Source organism: Taudactylus pleione, unplaced genomic scaffold (assembly GCF_031769625.1).
Source record: "Taudactylus pleione unplaced genomic scaffold, aTauple2 ptg000078l, whole genome shotgun sequence".
Classification (NCBI taxonomy): Eukaryota; Metazoa; Chordata; class Amphibia; order Anura; family Myobatrachidae; genus Taudactylus; species Taudactylus pleione.
In genome coordinates this window covers 1,469,832-1,490,891 of record NW_028284480.1, presented here as the reverse complement: position 1 = coordinate 1,490,891, position 21,060 = coordinate 1,469,832, and the positions used below count along the sequence as shown (strand labels likewise).

General features: G+C 45.8%; 1 protein-coding gene across 1 annotated transcript in view; it reads right to left on the bottom strand.

Annotated features, from left to right (window-relative positions):
- The window catches only part of CRYBB3 (crystallin beta B3), a 48,828-nt gene that overhangs the window by 8,766 nt on the left and 19,002 nt on the right, over positions 1-21,060 (bottom strand). Inside the window, exons 3-4 of the mRNA XM_088467929.1 lie at positions 9,699-9,817; positions 7,244-7,376 (exon numbers count right to left, since the gene is read on the bottom strand). Coding sequence (XP_088324055.1) covers positions 7,244-7,376; positions 9,699-9,817 — 252 coding nt within the window. The remainder of the gene's footprint in view (positions 1-7,243; positions 7,377-9,698; positions 9,818-21,060) is intronic.

Genomic DNA, 21,060 nt, shown 5'->3' with positions numbered 1-21,060 from the left:
AATCTTCAAACGATTAATGAACGATAACGACATCGTTATCGTTCAATCGCTCAATTTAATCGCCTAGTGGATGGGCAGCATTATGCAGAAAAAGTCATAATTTGTTAAATAGACAAAGGGCCTGATTCAGAGCCGCTCGTAAGCGGCCGCTCGTTCGCTCCGAGCGATGTTCGCACATCTGCGCATGCGTATGGGTTTTAGTACGCATGCGCGAACCAGTCAGTGCGGTCGAAATTCGTGTGCTCGCAAAATAGCGAATGCCTGCTATTTTGAGTGACAGGATGAGGCGTTTGTGGGTGGTAACAGGGGAAAGTGCTTGAAAACGGGGAGTGGAGATCCGAACGCATGCGTGCCAAAAGGTCAAAACGGGCATTTTAAGGGTGTGCATAATTAACAAAGCAGCGTCATCGACCACGTCAGTTGGGTGTCTTTTAGCCAGAACTGCTCGCATGATTGCGGTAGGAAAATGCAACCACAAGAATAGCGAGCAGTTCATTCGCCTTTCGATGTACTCGATTAATCTAATAAATAGCGGAGATGATGTATGATGCGAGCAGCCAGGGGGCGTTTTTTACAAAAAAACGTCCGCATGTTTTGTTCGCTCATTCAGACATAGAGGCGTCAACAGACCGCAAAGAGCGAACGGTCAATTTAAATAGCCAGCCCCTTTTTCTGGATGAGTGAGCGCAAATAGCGTACGGCTCTGAATCAGGCCCAAAGTTCCAATGTCAAGGTATATATGCTCTAGTGTTAGATAATATTACCATCATCAGTGGATAGGCACTGTATGGCTATGAAGCAGATTGTAGCACTAGTAGTTCTCCTTAGTAACCGATTAAAGCACTGATAGTTGTTTTTAGTAGTCGGATCGATGATGTTAAATGGTCACAGACTTGTACATTAGTCTGTGTTAAATGGCCGTGCAAGGTGCAGGATGCCTCCAGTTTGTACCCAGCCCCTGCTCTAGAGCTTCGGTACTGGGTACAGATACTAAGTTTGGAGAGGAAGATGAGCCTAGCAGCAGCATTGAGCACAGACTGGAGAGGAGACAGATGGGATTTGGAGAGACCAGATAGGAGGAGGTTACAGTAGTCCAATCTGGAGATGACCAGAGAATGTATGAGGGTTTTGGTGGCATCCTGGGTGAGAAGGGTTTGAGCTTGGAAATATTCTTGAGATGGAAACGACAGGACTGCGAGAGGTTCTGAATATGTCGTCTGAAGGAGAGGGAAGAGTCCAGGATGACTCCAAGACAACGCACTTTATGACTAGATGAGATAGTTGTGCCATCTATTGATAAAGAAATAGTGGGAAATGGTGTTATGTGGAAGGGTGGGAAGACGATCAGCTCAGTCTTAGACATATTAAGTTTGAGAAATCGCTGGGACATCCAGGAAGAGAGAGCAGAGAGACAGTTGGAGGTACTAGTCAGTAAAAAGGGGGAAAGATCAGGTGAGGAAAGGTGGATCTGAGTATCATCAGCATAGAGATGATAATGGAGGTCAAAAGAGCAACAGAGTTTACCTAGAGAGGACGTATATAGAGAGAATAGGAGAGGTCCAAGAACAGAACCTTGGGGAGCACCTACTGCAAGAGGCTTTGGGGGGGAGGAGGAGTTGTGAGAGGAAACAGAGAAGGAAAGGTCAGAGAGCTAGGAGGACAGCCAGGAGAGAACAGTGTCACGTAGACCAAGGGAGTGAAGAATATGCAGCAGTAGAGGGTGATCCACAGTGTCAAAAGCAGCAGAGAGGTCAAGAAGAATGAGCAGGGAGTAGTGGCCTTTGGATTAGGTCATTGCTGACTTTCGTGAGGGCAGTTTCAGTGGAGTGAAGAGAACAGAAGCCAGACTGAAAAGGGTCAAGGAGGGAGTGGGAGGAAAGAAATGTGGTGAGGTGGTTGTAAACAATACAAAGGGCCTGATTCAGGTTGTAAACAATAGGAGTTTGGAGGCAAAAGGGAGGAGAGAGATTGGTCGGTAGTTAGAGAGAATGTTAGGATCAAGGGAAAGTTTTTTAAGAATGGGGAGACAAGTGCATTCTTGAATGCAGAAGGGACAGTGCCAGAAGAGAGGGAGAGATTAAGGAGGTGGGCAAGATGGGAGCAGGCAGAAGGAGAGAGGTAGCGAAGGAGGCGGGAGGGGATAGGATCAAGGGGAGAGTTGGAAGGGGAGGAGGACTGCATAAGGGCCTTAACTTCCTCTCCAGTTATAGGGGAGAAGGATGTCAGAGTCGGTAAAATGGATGGGGAGGGGTGATTCAGGAAAGGTGGAGGTGGAGAGCTGGGGGACTGGTTGGATATGATGTCCTGATGTATGAAATCAATTTTAGATGTAAAATAGGTAGCAAAGTCAATGGCACAGAGCAAGGAGGGGAGACAAGGAGGGGGTGGGCAGAGGAGGGAGTTGGGGATTTCAGTACTGGAAGGAGATGAGATTCTTGAAATATGACTGTTTAGAGAGGGAAAGGGCAGCACTGTAGGATGACAGCAGGAATTTGAAATGGAGAAAAGAGTGTGATCTTCTCCACTGACGCTCGTGAACATTTTTGTAGGTATCTGGTGCATTTAGAATGCCAGGGTTGAGGTTTGGATTTACGTGGGTGAGTAGTGATCGCCAAAGCAACAGAGTCAAGAGCAGAAGTAAGGGAGGCATTCTATAGGGAAGCAGCTTGTTCAGGGCAGCAGAAAGAGAGGATAGGGGAGAGAAGCGAGTCAAGTAGGGAAGAAAAGAAAGCAGTGTCGATAGCTTCAATGTTACACTTAGTGATGGCGGCTTTCAGAGGTAGAGGAGGGGAAGGAGAGAGGGATAGGTTAAAAGAGAGAAGGTGATGATCAGAGAGGGGGAATGAGGAATTGGAGTAGGCAGAAATATCACAATGGTGAGTGAATACCAGATCAAGCAAATGCCCACTCGCATGGGAGGGTGAGGCGGTCCATTGGGAGAGGCCAAATGAGGAAGTGAGGGTGAGTAGTTTGGAAGCAGAGGATTATGTGGGTATATAAATTGGAATATTGAAGTCACCTAGGATAATAGAGGGAAGATCTGAGGAGAGAAAGTGACTTAGCCAGGAGGAAAAGTTGTCAAGGAACTTGGAGGGAGGGCCAGGGGGACGGTAGATAACAGCTAATCTGAGGTGTACTGGTTGGAAGAGGCATATAACATGAACTTCAAATGTAGAGAATGTAAGGTGAACTTTAAGTGGCATGGAACCGTACATGCAGAGATAGCTGAGACACAGTTGGTTACACAAGACCAAGACAGCAGAGCAGAGGTGAGTCGAAGTGAGGTAGTTTTGAGTGTCATCAGTGCAGAGGAGTTGTTGAGGCCTAATAAGCAAATTAGATCCCCAAAGAAGAGGCGTAAATAAGAAAAGCAGGGGCCTAAGAAGAGTTTCCTGTGGGACCTCAATTAATAGTGAGAGCGGAGGTGACAATGTGCCAGTGGTAAGGACACTAAAGATATGATTCAATAGGTAGTAAGCGGACCATAAGTACTGTGACACAATGGCTAGTGAAGGGTGTGCATATGAAGCGGATGATCAACAGTGTCAAAAGCAGCAGAGAGGTTCCAGGGGATGCCTTTGCAGTGTAAGAACTTCCAGGTCTATGACCCTGAAGTCCTACTGCACATGTGTCTCCATTGGCCAGCATATGCGCAAGCCACAGAGTACACTGAGAGGGACCCTATTGGATCCCTCTTGGGGAAGTCTCCACTAAGAAGCCCATGGGATTCTATTAGGTTGCCTATTGGGAACAAGCTCAGAAAAGTTTAGCTTTCCGGACCTTGATGCATATGAGCAATGTGGTCAAACCTCAGAAAATGTTATTTTCAGTGGTACAAAGAGATTGGTACCCCCTTCATCATCATATGGTATAAATAAAATTTGTCACGCCCCTTCCCCATGAGGTGACACCCCTTTTTGGTCAAACTCTTTATTTGCAGGGTGGGCGCTACCACTATGTAGGAGCGCTGGCCACTGTAGAGCACCTCTGGAATAATGTGTACATACTACACTACTAGTAACAAACATACAGCCGCTGGCGCCGGTAGCTGTGTGTTTGTTTAAGCAGCCGTAATAGGTCACTCATGAGGTCCATTTTCCGTCTCCCGCAGTGGGTGATGGGAGAGACGTCATTATGTATCTCCCATCATGCAGAGCGGGCTGGTCCGTGGGGACAAAGGAGCGGATGCCGAAGCAGGGATTAAGGTAAGTGGAGTTTTGGGGTTTTTTACATTTATGTCTGTCTAGCCCTGGGATCACTGCTGGGAGGGGCGGACTACTATTGGGGGCGCTGCTGGGGGGGGACTACTACTGGGGGCACTGCTGGGGAGGGATTACCACTTGGTGCACTGCCGGGTGGGGCTACCGATAGGGGTACTGCTGGGGGGACTACTACCGGGGGCATTATTGGGGGGGACTACTACTGAGGGCACTGTTGGGGGGACTACTACTGGAGGCACTGCACTGGTGGGACCACTACCTGGCACACTATATAAGGGGCACTGCATAGGGGGACCACTACCTGGGGCACTATATAAGGGGCACTGCATAGGGGAACAACTACTGGGGGAACTGTATAAGGGGCACTACTGGGGGCACTGCATAAGGGCTTGTGTAGCTATCCGAGGGTGGGGGGGAGGGTGCAAGGTTGAAGAAATGCCTAGGGTGCCAAGAAACCTTGCACCGGCCCTGTTTATATGTGTAATATTTATACTATATAATATTTATACTATATACTATATATACCATATTACATATAGTGTATTTATATTATATGAATCCAGCACCTCTCACACTGACAAGTAGGAAGGCTCCTGTAAGCATATGTGCACATTCGGTTACAAACTCCTTTATTTAACACAGATTTCTCAATACTGTCATACCTGGGACTCAACCCCATCACCTCTCACATTGCAGTCAGAAACCTTACACATGTTCAGAGGCTTCCTTACAGGAGAGATATCTCCATGTGTAAGGTGCCTGACTGCCATGGAGGAGGTGATGGGTTCAAGACCTATGTGCGTTAAATAAAGGAGGATGTGACTGAAGGTGCTTGGGGAGGTGGCCAGATGAAGGGGGTGTTGGTCAGAAAGGAGATAGGGGCAGCCAGGAGATGCCGGGGATATCAAAGAAGAGGAAGCTCCAAGAGAGAAAGATTGTAAACACAGGCACCTCTGAACTGCGTCCCCTGCCCTGCGGTACCTTGTGGCATGGCACGTCACACCACCCTAGTTACGGCCTGGATAGTGCATCCCACCCTTGGTGTGAGGAAAGCTCTTGTTGAATGCTCTCATGTTTATCTTTGAAATAAGTAGCAAAATCATGGATGGTAAAGTAAATTTAAGATGGCAAAGATGTGCCTCTGTTTAGAAGACTGTATGAATATTACAGAAGTGAAGTACTGTATGTTTGTTTGGGAAGTGAAAAGGGCAGTGCTATAGGATGGAATTATGAATTTCTATTGGTGCTCAGTAAGGCAGGAGCATATTTGTAGATACAAAGTCTATTTGGTGTGCCATGGTTGAGGTTTGGATTGTTAGACAGCGTAGTTGATTTAGGGCCTGATTCAGAGATGGTTGCTATTGCAGAGCCGCACAGAAGCCTCTGTGCAACACCATCCAACAAAATGTAAATGCAGCAGAAGGTGCCTGGAGGAAACATATACTTCCTTGCTGCATCTGAGAGATCGCTGCCTCGGATCACCATCGCACCCTCAGCCTGGCCGGTGCCACTTACGAGGCCAGGAAATTTGGGTCCACTGACACAGACTCGTGGCCTTCCCTCCCGGAAAACGGGGTCGATACACCCCCGTTTCCGGGAATGGTGGGCAGGAACACCCTCATTCCGCCTCCAAATGCCACAGCTTGTCAATCAGGTTGTGGCTGGGAGACACTGTGAGCGGACTCGCAGGTGGAGAGCTGCATATGTGCAGTACATATTTTGTCCATGCGCAGTCCTCCAACAACTGGAGATGAGCGCTAACAATCAGGTTAGCGTACATCTCTGAATCAGGCCCTTAGTTAAAATGACAAATAGATAAGGTGGAAAGTATTTAGGTGTCTCTGTACGTGTGTAAATTTGGGGGCAGGGGAAGCATGAAGTTAGGTCATGCTGAAGAAAAGGAGGTTGTGGTTAAACAGTGTAAAGACCAAGCTGGAATTATATATTATAGTTCCCTGTCTTTTCTATAATAGCACTTTTATGCACAAATGTCACCAGGGCCGCAGAGAGCCGGCCCAGGGGAAAGGGGCGTGGCCTAATTGCAGATGTGACCGCACCCCCTTAGTGCAGCGCGCTGGGGGAGGGGGCGCTGTGAACCCCTCAACCTGGCACAACTCCAGGGTGGGCGATCGTTGTGATCGATCCCTCCCACAGGCAGAGGAGACTGCTGCTGCTCAGCGACAGTGAGCAGTCTCCCACTGCAGCCCAGCACACAGCAGCGTCGCACCCAGGCCCCTCCAACAAGCTTGGGCCTGGGTAATTAGTACCTGCCCCCCCCCCCTCTCTGCGCCCCTGAATGTCACTACCACTTATTTTCCTTCTAAGGGCCTACTTAGGGCCTGATTCAGCAGTGCACTCAAGAGCACTGCTGCACACAGATATTCGATTATCGGCAATCTGCGCATGCGCAGGACCCGGTATGCACATGTGCAGAATGGGTCCTGTGTGATCACATGTATGATCACATGCATGAGCCCCCGTATGCCTCTGCCTAATTGACAGACAGAGGTGTTTACAGGGGGGTGCGGAGGCGGGGGCGACCTGTGTTCCCAGAAATGTGTGCTTGTCACCCCTGTTTTATGGGAGTGGCAAGGCCTATACCTGCATCCATGGACGCAAATTTCTGGCCTCACAAGATGGCACCATCCAACATTGAAGCCAATGGTTGCGATGGTTATTCCAAGCTGTGACCTGCTTTTTATCAAGGACGGAATTGCAAAGCTGCTTGTGTGCGGCTTTGCAATTCCGTCCTCAGCTGAATCAGGCCCTTAGTCTGCCAATATAGGCAGTGATTACAATTTACAGTTTAATCATTTTATACCAATATGATATAAATCATCGCATGTGTGTGTCTAAATAAAACACCATTCTCAACTAACATGGTCAGCATCCATGGAAAATGTGGAAGGCCCTTTACAATATCTAAGATCAACAACACTAATTAATTTAAAGATATGTATTTGGCACATATCTGTTCATAAATGGACACCATCAACATGCAATAAATGTCTCCTATCTCTCACAATGTTCAAGGGACGGATGGACATCAGATAGTCACTCCTGTGGCTGTTAGACCAGGTGTCCCATCGGGGATAGTCGCCCTTTTCTAGGACAAATTGTTCCCCACCAAACGCTTGACGCTCAAAGCTAAGCCATCTAAATGAAGAGGAAAATTGTATCAAAATCAAGCATCATTGACACTTTGTAAAAAAAAAAGAGAATGTTATCATTTAATTTTGTCTTCATATACGTCACATTAATAAGTATCTTTAGGGGTAAATTTACTAGGCTCAAATGAATTCAAATGGGGCTAAATCGCACGTTAAATGCATATTTGCAATTTACTAAATGCTAAAATCGGCCGAGTTTGTCCCATTCTAAAGGGAAAAATCGGTCGAGAACACCTGTAAGTTGGACGGTAACATGTTTCGGACAAATAGACCATCGATCCAACTTTGCCATAGATATCAATAGGACCTGGGAATTTACTAAGGATTCAAATTTGTAATTGCGACCGAAATATAGTGGAAATTGGCCGCAAAAGACGCTAAAACGAACCCAAATAGAAATCTCAAATAGAACACCTTTCTCAATTTCAAGTTTGACATCTAAACATACTTAACCATCACTGACAACTGAAATCTGTGGCCACTAAAACGGGGTTAAGCATATGCATACACTTCTCTCCTGTTACAAAGAGAAACTAAGCATGGCAGAGTTTTCTGTGCTGGATGGAGATCTTGTGGGGGCTGTGAGATACCTGAGGCTCTGCCACCAGGCTGGAACAAACCAGGGTCATGAAACTGAGCATGGTCAGCATTGGGCGATGGCGAGATCATACATGCCGTGGCGTGTCTCGGTAGTGTCGAGCGTCTTTTTGTGCGACTTTGTACATTCAAATGCGTAACTGGTAGCACAAGAACCTTCTGCTGATTAAAATGATATTCAGCATGCCTATATTTTGTGAGCGACACAGAACATAGACATACTGGATATCATTTTAAATCAGCAGAAGCTGCTTGTGCTACCTATTACGCATTTGAAGGAAAAAAAGTTGTACAAAAAGACATTCTGCGCTACCAAGTCACACGGAGCTCCCGCATTATGTGTAGCATAACTTGTAGCGCATGGGGGATAGATGTATGTGGACACATATGTACCACAAAAGCTGCACAAGCCTAGTTTCTTTAGGGGACGATTGAACCTAAACACTTTGTTCGATGGCGAAGTCATACATACCATGGCGCGACTTGGTTGCACCGAGCGTATTTTCGTGGGACTTCTTCCAAATGCGTCTTATTCGCACTGCGATGTGAATAGGTAACACAAGAAGCATCTGCTGTTTAAAATTATATGCAGCATGCCTATGTTTTGTGTTGCTCACAGAATATAGGCATGCTGCATATCATTGTAATCAGCAGAAGCTGCTTGTGCTAGCTATTCACATCGCAGTGCTAATAAGACGCATTTCAAGGAAAAATAGTCACACAAAAAGAAGCTCGGTCCAACCGAGACACACGGATCTCCTGCCTTATGTGTAGTGCGACTTGTAGCGCGCGGAGGATAGATGTAAGTGGACACATCTGTAAGTACCCCGAGTTTTTATTTAACAACAAAACAAAACATTACATTACACAATAGCAAACGAACACCATACATTAATGTCTGCCACCCACACGTATGACACTTTAAACCAATCACGCACGGTCTCTTTCAGGACTTGCAAAATCGGCAGAGTTAAAGTGATTGCGTACGCATTGGCACAATACAAACGGGTGCAAAACCTGCCATGTTCGGCCAAGATGATCAAAATCGAATGCAAAATGCAAATGAAAATTACGAATGGTTACGAATGAATGTATCATCGATCAACACGAATGACAACAAATCGGCAGCTTAGTAAATTCAGTAACCTGTTCGAAAAATGAAACACATGAATACGGACAATGTCATTCGAGATTGATTTAGGATAACATAGAATAGAAATCGGCGCCTTAGTAAATGTACCCCTTAGTGTTGATAATTATATTAATTTCTAAGTCAGTAGAAATATATGTTATACCACGTATATTTAATGTAATAGCATAAACTGAAAAACTGTGTAACATAAAATAAAAGGCAAAAACAATACATCAGTGACAACAGAGCATGCACAACAAAAATGTGCAGTAGTATAGGTTATAGGTACTTGCCAAAAGTAAATCCCACATTTCTTAATATTGACAGAATTGTGAGACGGGCTATTGTCTGTTATTTCACACAGCGTCATCGTAGATAGCAGTCTTCTGACATTTCATTGGTATCTCACATACATGTTACAACTATGGTATAACTCATAAATAGGAGATTTTCTAGGAACCTTCAAAATAATCATCTTTACTTTTTCATGATGTAGTGAAAAATATTTATATTGTATAACTAGTGTCATGATTCATGCACTTGTCTATGGTCGGAAAGCAGCATTCATGCCCAACTCACGGTCCAGATTCCACTTGTATGGATCCAACTTTCTCCAGTCCTTTCTCTCCCAGATTCTGGCACTCCCCAGTAAGCTCGCACCGCTTCCCCTGGAAATTCTCCAGTTCATAGAGTGTAATCTGAGGAATAAAAAGTAAACCAATAGCTAGCTATGCTCATTCTGTTGACAGTCCATTCCTTGTTCTTTATATAGTGTATAAAGTGTATTTTAGGATTCTCCTTATGCAGAAAGTTTCAGGTGTAGTTTTTGAGTCCCATCAACCTTACAACCTATTTTTGTATGTCTGATACATGGAACAAATAGATTTGTCACGGTGATTGGAACCAAGGTCTGCAGCTAGTCTGTAAATGTATTTAATATAAGGTCAACACAGGTTACCACTGAGCTTCTTGTGATTAATGACATGCTGTAAATCTTTGCAATTAGAGTACATGTTGATTTGTGTACAATAAAGTTTAATTAATTGCTTACTGACCCTGGTATGCATCAGTTGGGGCTCTTCAAAACTGACATTGGCCTGTAATCTTTATATATTTACTAGTTAGCAGCCCGTCAAAATGACGGGACATTGTCGCACCCGCGAAAATTCCCGTTTGATCGCTGAAGCTGGTCACTTTTTGCTCATTACTTTGGCAGTTTAGGAGGGGTGAGGGGGGGACCTGCGAGTATAAATGTCATGGCCGGCTGCTGTGCGTGCCTGAACAGAGCAAGAATTGAATTGCTCCGTCGGGCACCATCTAGTGGTCGCAGGCACGCAACACACTTGAATTCTCCCCATAGAGGTGAGGTGCAGTGTTAAGGGGCCTATGCATTTGCAGACTTTCTGAACGATGCAATCAAAACCAGGAGGCTTTGATCGGAACATGCAGAAAGTCTGCAAGTGGATAGCCAGCAAGGACCAGTGATGTGCATGCATGCTGGGTCCTTGCCGACCCCAACCATCTATCGAACATGCCCGTCAACCTGACGACAGTGTCAGGTTCGGCTTGTTAATAGATAAGGAGGTTGGGCTCCTGCACTAAAGACGTTCAACGTCTTTCAGTGCGGTGCCCACACCTCAGCGACATGAAAGTTTGAACGCTGGACGTTCAGACTTTCATGTCGTTAAATGGATAGGCCCCTTTAGCCATATATATATATATATATATATATATATATATATTTATTTATTTATTTTCAGCTGCATAGATTTGGCTAACAGAGTGGATAAATTGTCCTCCTGTGGGTTCCAGAATCATTTACATCTACATTGGACCATCAGCTACATCCACACTAGCTCATCAGTTACATCCACACTAGCTCATCAGTTACATCCACACTAGCCCATCAGTGACATCCACACTAGCTCATCAGTTACATCCACACTAGCCCATCAGTGACATCCACACTAGCTCATCAGTGACATCCACACTAGCTCATCAGTTACATCCACACTAGCTCATCAGCTACACCCACACTAGCCCATCAGTTACATCCAGGGGCGTCAGAACGATTTTAAGTGTGGGGGGGTAACATAAAATCGTTCCGGCCCCACCCCACTTCACCCCTTTATTCCCCTCCCCACCATCTTACCTAAGTGGTGGCTGCAGTCTGACAGGGGCTGTGCTTTATAGTAATAGGCTACACAGCCTCTGCACCGCACAGAGGAGGAAGTGTAATGTGTGGTGTTTTAACTTAAACACCGCACATTACATCTCCTTCTCCATGCGGTGCAGAGGCTGTGTAGCCTATTACTATAAAGCTGCACAGCCCTGACAGACCGTAGCCACCGCTCCTTTGAAATGTTTTTTGGGGGGGACCCAACCCCTTGCCCCCCCCCCATTCTGACAAATATGGTTACATCTACATCCATAGTAGCTCATCAGTGACATCCACACTAGCTCATCAGGACATCCACACTAGCTCATCAGTGACATCCACACTAGCTCATCAGTTACATCCACACTAGCTCATCAGGACATCCACACTAGCTCATCAGTGACATCCACACTAGCTCATCAGTGACATCCACACTAGCCCGTCAGTGACATCCACACTAGCTCATCAGTGACATCCACATTAGCTCATCAGTGACATCCATACTAGCTCATCAGTGACATCCACACTAGCCCGTCAGTGACATCCACACTAGCTCGTCAGTGACATCCACACTAGCTCGTCAGTGACATCCACACTAGCTCATCAGTGACATCCACACTAGCTCATCAGTGACATCCACATTAGCCCATCAGTAATATCCACACTAGCTCATCAGTTACATCCCTATTAACCCATCAGTGACATCCACACTAGCTCATCAGTGACATCCACACTAGCTCATCAGTGACATCCACACTAGCTCATCAGTGACATCCACATTAGTTCATCAGTGACATCCACACTAGCTCATTAGTGACATCCACAGTAGTTCATCAGTTATATCCACACTAGCTCATCAGTTACATCCACATTAACCCATCAGTGACATCCACACTAGCTCATCAGTTACATCCACACTAGCTCATCAGTAACATCCACACTAGCTCATCAGTAACATCCACACTAGCTCATCAGTGACATCCACACTAGCCCATCAGTGACATTCACACGAGCTCAAGAGTTATATCCACACTAGCTCATCAGTTATATCCACACTAGCTCATCAGTGACTTCCACACTAGCTCATCGGTGACTTCCACACTAGCTCATCAGTTACATCCACACTAGCTCATCAGTGACATCCACATTAGCTCATCAGTGACATCCACACTAGCTCATCAGTAACATCCACACTAGCTCATCAGTAACATCCACACTAGCTCATCAGTGACATCCACACTAGCCCATCAGTGACATTCACACTAGCTCAAGAGTTATATCCACACTAGCTCATCAGTTATATCCACACTAGTTCATCAGTTATATCCACACTAGCTCATCAGTGACTTCCACACTAGCTCATCGGTGACTTCCACACTAGCTCATCAGTTACATCCACACTAGCTCATCAGTAACATCCACACTAGCTCATCAGTTACATCCACATTAGCCCATCAGTGACATCCACACTAGCTCATCAGTGACATCCACACTAGCTCATCAGTGACATACACACTAGCTTGTCAGTGACATCCACACTAGCCCATCAGTGACATCCACACTAGCTCATCAGTGACATCCACACTAGCCCGTCAGTGACATCCACACTAGCTCATCAGTGACATCCACACTAGCTCATTAGTGACATCCACATTAGCTCATCAGTGACATCCACACTAGCTCATTAGTGACATCCACAGTAGTTCATCAGTTATATCCACACTAGCTCATCAGTGACATCCACACTAGCTCATCAGTGACATCCACACTAGCTCATCAGTGACATCCACACTAGCTCATCAGTGACATCCACACTAGCTCATCAGTTACATCCACACTAGCTCATCAGCTACACCCACACTAGCCCATCAGTTACATCCAGGGGCGTCAGAACGATTTTAAGTGTGGGGGGGTAACATAAAATCGTTCCGGCCCCACCCCACTTCACCCCTTTATTCCCCTCCCCACCATCTTACCTAAGTGGTGGCTGCAGTCTGACAGGGGCTGTGCTTTATAGTAATAGGCTACACAGCCTCTGCACCGCACAGAGGAGGAAGTGTAATGTGTGGTGTTTTAACTTAAACACCGCACATTACATCTCCTTCTCCATACGGTGCAGAGGCTGTGTAGCCTATTACTATAAAGCTGCACAGCCCTGACAGACCGTAGCCACCGCTCCTTTGAAATGTTTTTTGGGGGGGACCCAACCCCTTGCCCCCCCCCCATTCTGACAAATATGGTTACATCTACATCCATAGTAGCTCATCAGTGACATCCACACTAGCCCATCAGTGACATCCACACTAGCTCATCAGTTACATCCACACTAGCTCATCAGTGACATCCACACTAGCTCATCAGTTACATCCACACTAGCTCATCAGTTACATCCACACTAGCTCACCAGCTACATCCACACTAGCTCATCAGTTACATCCACACTAGCTCATCAGTTACATCCAGACTAGCTCATCAGTTACATCCACACTAGCCCATCAGTGACATCCACACTAGCTCATCAGTGACATCCACACTAGCTCATCAGTGACATCCACACTAGCTCATCAGTTACATCCACACTAGCTCATCAGTGACATCCACACTAGCTCATCAGTGACATCCACACTAGCTCTTCAGTGACATCCACACTAGCCCGTCAGTGACATCCACACTAGCTCGTCAGTGACATCCACACTAGCTCGTCAGTGACATCCACACTAGCTCATCAGTGACATCCACACTAGCTCATCAGTGACATCCACATTAGCCCATCAGTAATATCCACACTAGCTCATCAGTTACATATATATTAACCCATCAGTGACATCCACACTAGCTCATCAGTGACATCCACACTAGCTCATCAGTGACATCCACACTAGCTCATCAGTGACATCCACATTAGTTCATCAGTGACATACACACTAGCTCATTAGTGACATCCACAGTAGTTCATCAGTTATATCCACACTAGCTCATCAGTTACATCCACATTAACCCATCAGTGACATCCACACTAGCTCATCAGTTACATCCACACTAGCTCATCAGTAACATCCACACTAGCTCATCAGTAACATCCACACTAGCTCATCAGTGACATCCACACTAGCCCATCAGTGACATTCACACTAACTCAAGAGTTATATCCACACTAGCTCATCAGTTATATCCACACTAGTTCATCAGTTATATCCACACTAGCTCATCAGTGACATCCACACTAGCTCATCAGTGACTTCCACACTAGCTCATCGTTGACTTCCACACTAGCTCATCAGTGACATCCACATTAGCTCATCAGTGACATCCACACTAGCTCATCAGTGTCATCCACACTAGCTCATCAGTTACATCCACATTAGCCCATCAGTGACATCCACACTAGCTCAGCAGTGACATCCACACTAGCTCATCAGTGACATCCACACTAGCTCATCAGTGACATCCACACTAGCCCGTCAGTGACATCCACACTAGCCCGTCAGTGACATCCACACTAGCCCGTCAGTGACATCCACACTAGCTCGTCAGTGACATCCACACTAGCTCGTCAGTGACATCCACACTAGCTCGTCAGTGACATCCACATTAGCCCGTCAGTAATATCCACACTAGCTCGTCAGTGACATCCACACTAGCTCATCAGTGACATCCACACTAGCTCATCAGTGACATCCACACTAGCTCATCAGTGACATCCACACTAGCTCATCAGTGACTTCCACACTAGCTCATCAGTGACATCCACATTAGCTCATCAGTGACATCCACACTAGCTCATTAGTGACATCCACAGTAGTTCATCAGTGACATCCACACTAGCTCATCAGTGACATCCACACTAGCTCATCAGTGACATCCACACTAGCTCATCAGTGACATCCACACTAGCTCATCAGTGACATCCACACTAGCTCATCAGTGACATCCACATTAACCCATCAGTGACATCCACACTAGCTCATCAGTGACATCCACACTAGCTCATCAGTGACATCCACATTAGCCCATCAGTAATATCCACACTAGCTCATCAGTTACATATATATTAACCCATCAGTGACATCCACACTAGCTCATCAGTGACATCCACACTAGCTCATCAGTGACATCCACACTAGCTCATCAGTGACATCCACATTAGTTCATCAGTGACATACACACTAGCTCATTAGTGACATCCACAGTAGTTCATCAGTTATATCCACACTAGCTCATCAGTTACATCCACATTAACCCATCAGTGACATCCACACTAGCTCATCAGTTACATCCACACTAGCTCATCAGTAACATCCACACTAGCTCATCAGTAACATCCACACCAGCTCATCAGTGACATCCACACTAGCCCATCAGTGACATTCACACTAACTCAAGAGTTATATCCACACTAGCTCATCAGTTATATCCACACTAGTTCATCAGTTATATCCACACTAGCTCATCAGTGACATCCACACTAGCTCATCAGTGACTTCCACACTAGCTCATCGTTGACTTCCACACTAGCTCATCAGTGACATCCACATTAGCTCATCAGTGACATCCACACTAGCTCATCAGTGTCATCCACACTAGCTCATCAGTTACATCCACATTAGCCCATCAGTGACATCCACACTAGCTCAGCAGTGACATCCACACTAGCTCATCAGTGACATCCACACTAGCTCATCAGTGACATCCACACTAGCCCGTCAGTGACATCCACACTAGCCCGTCAGTGACATCCACACTAGCCCGTCAGTGACATCCACACTAGCTCGTCAGTGACATCCACACTAGCTCGTCAGTGACATCCACACTAGCTCGTCAGTGACATCCACATTAGCCCGTCAGTAATATCCACACTAGCTCGTCAGTGACATCCACACTAGCTCATCAGTGACATCCACACTAGCTCATCAGTGACATCCACACTAGCTCATCAGTGACATCCACACTAGCTCATCAGTGACATCCACACTAGCTCATCAGTGACATCCACATTAACCCATCAGTGACATCCACACTAGCTCATCAGTGACATCCACACTAGCTCATCAGTGACATCCACACTAGCTCATCAGTGACATCCACACTAGCTCATCAGTGACATCCACATTAGCTCATCAGTGACATCCACACTAGCTCATTAGTGACATCCACAGTAGTTCATCAGTTATATCCACACTAGCTCATCAGTTACATCCACACTAGCTCATCAGTGACATCCACACTAGCTCATCAGTGACATCCACACTAGCTCATCAGTAACATCCACACTAGCTCATCAGTTACATCCACACTAGCTCATCAGTGACATCCACACTAGCTCATCAGTTACATCCACACTAGCTCATCAGTTACATCCACATTAACCCATCAGTGACATCCACACTAGCTCATCAGTGACATCCACAGTAGTTCATCAGTGACATCCACACTAGCTCATCAGTTACATCCACATTAGCCCATCAGTAATATCCACACTAGCACATCAGTTACATCCACATTAACCCATCAGTGACATCCACACTAGCTCATCAGTGACATCCACACTAGCTCATTAGTGACATCCACAGTAGTTCATCAGTTATATCCACACTAGCTCATCAGTGACATCCACACTAGCTCATCAGTGACATCCACACTAGCTCATCAGTGACATCCACACTAGCTCATCAGTGACATCCACACTAGCTCATCAGTTACATCCACATTAGCCCATCAGTAATATGAACACATGCTCATCAGTTACATCCACATTAACCCATCAGTGACATCCACACTATCTCATCAGTGACATCCACACTAGCTCATCAGTGACATCCACACTAGCTCATCAGTGACTTCCACACTAGCTCATCAGTGACATCCACACTAGCTCATCAGTGACATCCACACTAGCTCATCAGTTACATCCACACTAGCTCATCAGTTACATCCACATTAACCCATCAGTGACATCCACACTAGCTCATCAGTTACATCCACACTAGCTCATCAGTAACATCCACACTAGCTCATCAGTAACATCCACACCAGCTCATCAGTGACATCCACACTAGCCCATCAGTGACATTCACACTAACTCAAGAGTTATATCCACACTAGCTCATCAGTTATATCCACACTAGTTCATCAGTTATATCCACACTAGCTCATCAGTGACATCCACACTAGCTCATCAGTGACTTCCACACTAGCTCATCGTTGACTTCCACACTAGCTCATCAGTGACATCCACATTAGCTCATCAGTGACATCCACACTAGCTCATCAGTGTCATCCACACTAGCTCATCAGTTACATCCACATTAGCCCATCAGTGACATCCACACTAGCTCAGCAGTGACATCCACACTAGCTCATCAGTGACATCCACACTAGCTCATCAGTGACATCCACACTAGCCCGTCAGTGACATCCACACTAGCCCGTCAGTGACATCCACACTAGCCCGTCAGTGACATCCACACTAGCTCGTCAGTGACATCCACACTAGCTCGTCAGTGACATCCACACTAGCTCGTCAGTGACATCCACATTAGCCCGTCAGTAATATCCACACTAGCTCGTCAGTGACATCCACACTAGCTCATCAGTGACATCCACACTAGCTCATCAGTGACATCCACACTAGCTCATCAGTGACATCCACACTAGCTCATCAGTGACTTCCACACTAGCTCATCAGTGACATCCACATTAGCTCATCAGTGACATCCACACTAGCTCATTAGTGACATCCACAGTAGTTCATCAGTGACATCCACACTAGCTCATCAGTGACATCCACACTAGCTCATCAGTGACATCCACACTAGCTCATCAGTGACATCCACACTAGCTCATCAGTGACATCCACACTAGCTCATCAGTGACATCCACATTAACCCATCAGTGACATCCACACTAGCTCATCAGTGACATCCACACTAGCTCATCAGTGACATCCACACTAGCTCATCAGTGACATCCACACTAGCTCATCAGTGACATCCACATTAGCTCATCAGTGACATCCACACTAGCTCATTAGTGACATCCACAGTAGTTCATCAGTTATATCCACACTAGCTCATCAGTTACATCCACACTAGCTCATCAGTGACATCCACACTAGCTCATCAGTGACATCCACACTAGCTCATCAGTAACATCCACACTAGCTCATCAGTTACATCCACACTAGCTCATCAGTGACATCCACACTAGCTCATCAGTTACATCCACACTAGCTCATCAGTTACATCCACATTAACCCATCAGTGACATCCACACTAGCTCATCAGTGACATCCACAGTAGTTCATCAGTGACATCCACACTAGCTCATCAGTTACATCCACATTAGCCCATCAGTAATATCCACACTAGCACATCAGTTACATCCACATTAACCCATCAGTGACATCCACACTAGCTCATCAGTGACATCCACACTAGCTCATTAGTGACATCCACAGTAGTTCATCAGTTATATCCACACTAGCTCATCAGTGACATCCACACTAGCTCATCAGTGACATCCACACTAGCTCATCAGTGACATCCACACTAGCTCATCAGTGACATCCACACTAGCTCATCAGTTACATCCACATTAGCCCATCAGTAATATGAACACATGCTCATCAGTTACATCCACATTAACCCATCAGTGACATCCACACTATCTCATCAGTGACATCCACACTAGCTCATCAGTGACATCCACACTAGCTCATCAGTGACTTCCACACTAGCTCATCAGTGACATCCACACTAGCTCATCAGTGACATCCACACTAGCTCATCAGTTACATCCACACTAGCTCATCAGTTACATCCACATTAACCCATCAGTGACATCCACCCTAGCTCATCAGTTACATCCACACTAGCTCATCAGTAACATCCACACTAGCTCATCAGTTACATCCACACTAGCCCATCAGTGACATCCACATTAGCTCATCAGTGACATCCACATTAGCTCATCAGTGACATCCACACTAGCTCATTAGTGACATCCACAGTAGTTCATCAGTTATATCCACACTAGTTCATCAGTTACATCCACACTAGCTCATCAGTGACATCCACACTAGCTCATCAGTGACATCCACACTAGCTCATCAGTAACATCCACACTAGCTCATCAGTTACATCCACACTAGCTCATCAGTGACATCCACACTAGCTCATCAGTGACATCCACACTAGCTCATCAGTGACATCCACATTAACCCATCAGTGACATCCACACTAGCTCATCAGTGACATCCACAGTAGTTCATCAGTGACATCCACACTAGCTCATCAGTTACATCCACATTAGCCCATCAGTAATATCCACACTAGCACATCAGTTACATCCACATTAACCCATCAGTAATATGAACACATGCTCATCAGTTACATCCACATTAACCCATCAGTGACATCCACACTATCTCATCAGTGACATCCACACTAGCTCATCAGTGACATCCACACTAGCTCATCAGTGACATCCACACTAGCTCATCAGTGACTTCCACACTAGCTCATCAGTGACATCCACACTAGCTCATCAGTGACATCCACACTAGCTCATCAGTTACATCCACACTAGCTCATCAGTTACATCCACATTAACCCATCAGTGACATCCACCCTAGCTCATCAGTTACATCCACACTAGCTCATCAGTAACATCCACACTAGCTCATCAGTTACATCCACACTAGCCCATCAGTGACATCCACACTAGCTCATTAGTGACATTCACAGTAGTTCATCAGTGACATCCACAGTAGTTCATCAGTTATATCCACTCTAGCTCATCAGTGACATCCACACTAGCTCATCAGTAACATCCACACTAGCCCATCAGTGACATCCACACTAGCTCATTAGTGACATCCACAGTAGTTCATCAGTGACATCCACACTAGCTCATCAGTTACATCCACAGTAGTTCATCAGTTATATCCACTCTAGCTCATCAGTGACATCCATATTAGCTCATCAGTGACATCTACAATAGCTCATCAGTGACATCCATGCTAGCCCATCAGTGACATCCACGCTAGCCCATCAGTGACATCCACACTAGCCCATCAGTGACATCAAAACTAGCTCATCAGTTACATCCACACTAGCTCATCAGCTAGATCCACGCTAGCCCATCAGTTACATCCACACTAGCTCATCAACACTGCAATCGCACTGCCTTTATGAATGCACAGAGGAAGCCATCGCAGAGTAAATGACAGGCTGTGAGCGTTTGTGGCTGGTGACAAACACAGGCATGTCTGTCCATTTGAACGCCATTTCATGGGCGTGCATAAATTAGCCACTGCGATTGCATACCCCCCTTAAGTACTCACTGCGTGCGACGAGACTTTCAGTTTCTTCTGCTTGTCAGACCTGGTCTAAATGTTGCGTGACGGGCCAATGTGTGTCGATGGTAACAATGTATATGCCGGAATGCGACGTAGTGCTGATGTGAGAATGCAGCAGTGGGCGTCTCTATGCCCGCTGCGATCTGAAAGGCATTAGCATACATTTGCAGCTGAGTTCTGTATGGATTCACAGCTGCGTACGCAGTAACAATCCTTGCTGAATCAGGCCTAGAGTCCCCTAGCTTTATTTAAAATGTTTAAAACCTGGTTGAAGCTTCTTGATAGAAACTTGGTGTCTCTTGTTTATCTTTGGGGTGACAAATACTCTCCCCGCACCTCCTCCCTCTTTTTTGAGACTTCATAACATCTCTTATCCTTATAATTTATTTTTCAACTACTAAACACTGTGCTGGGAATATCCCGAA